This window comes from Trypanosoma rangeli, assembly GCF_003719475.1.
Source record: "Trypanosoma rangeli strain AM80 chromosome Unknown Tra_15.4_contig_00594, whole genome shotgun sequence".
Taxonomy (NCBI): Eukaryota; Euglenozoa; class Kinetoplastea; order Trypanosomatida; family Trypanosomatidae; genus Trypanosoma; species Trypanosoma rangeli.
The window spans coordinates 277-936 of NW_021706335.1; the positions used below are offsets into that span (position 1 = coordinate 277).

Here is a 660-nt window from a genome sequence, read left to right on the forward strand (position 1 = left end):
AGAGCGCAATTTGTGTGCCCAAGAAAAAAAAAAACGTCTTGCGTAAATTTAAAAAAAGCGGAAAATAAAACAAAATGTATGTCTACATGAGACTTTATTTAGTTTAAAAAGTGAGTGGAGAAACGGAGATGCTCTCAGTAGAAGCACAAACTCCCCTCCACCGGGCTCCACTCAGCACAGGGCCGCAAAGCCCCATAGCCCCAATAGCAGCAGAAGTAGCCGAGACGCACACCCACGCATCGTGCCATCACCGCTTCCTGAATCGGGCCTCACACGTGTAAGGTTGTCGAAAGCAACGGAGCTGTCACCAGAAAGAGAAATGCTGGGTGTGTCCTTCGCAAGAACCGCGCTGGTGCTTTCGGATCCACCGTCCGCCATGCTACCGTCGTCGGGTCCATCAGCCAGGCGCACCTTTGGCGATGATGAAACCGGCGATGATGAAGCTGGCGATGCCGAAGTCGGTGATGACGAAGCCGGCGAAGACGAAGCTGGCGATGACGAAGCTGGCGATGACGAAGCTGGCGATGACGAAGCTGGCGATGACGAAGCTGGCGATGACGAAGTCGGTGATGACGAAGCCGGTGATGCCGAAGTCGGTGATGGACAAGCTAGGCGATGACCGAAGTTGGTGAGTGACGAAGCTGGCGATGACGAGCTGGC

At 53.9% G+C, this 660-nt stretch overlaps 1 protein-coding gene across 1 annotated transcript; it reads left to right on the forward strand.

Moving 5' to 3' along the window:
* Positions 1-319: 319 nt before the first annotated feature.
* TraAM80_09485 (uncharacterized protein) lies at positions 320-619 on the forward strand (the record flags this gene model as incomplete). Its single annotated transcript, XM_029386164.1, has 1 exon — positions 320-619. The coding sequence occupies one exon, from the start codon at positions 320-322 to the stop codon at positions 617-619; it is 300 nt and encodes a 99-aa protein (XP_029233998.1).
* Between the last annotated feature and the right edge of the window lie 41 nt (positions 620-660).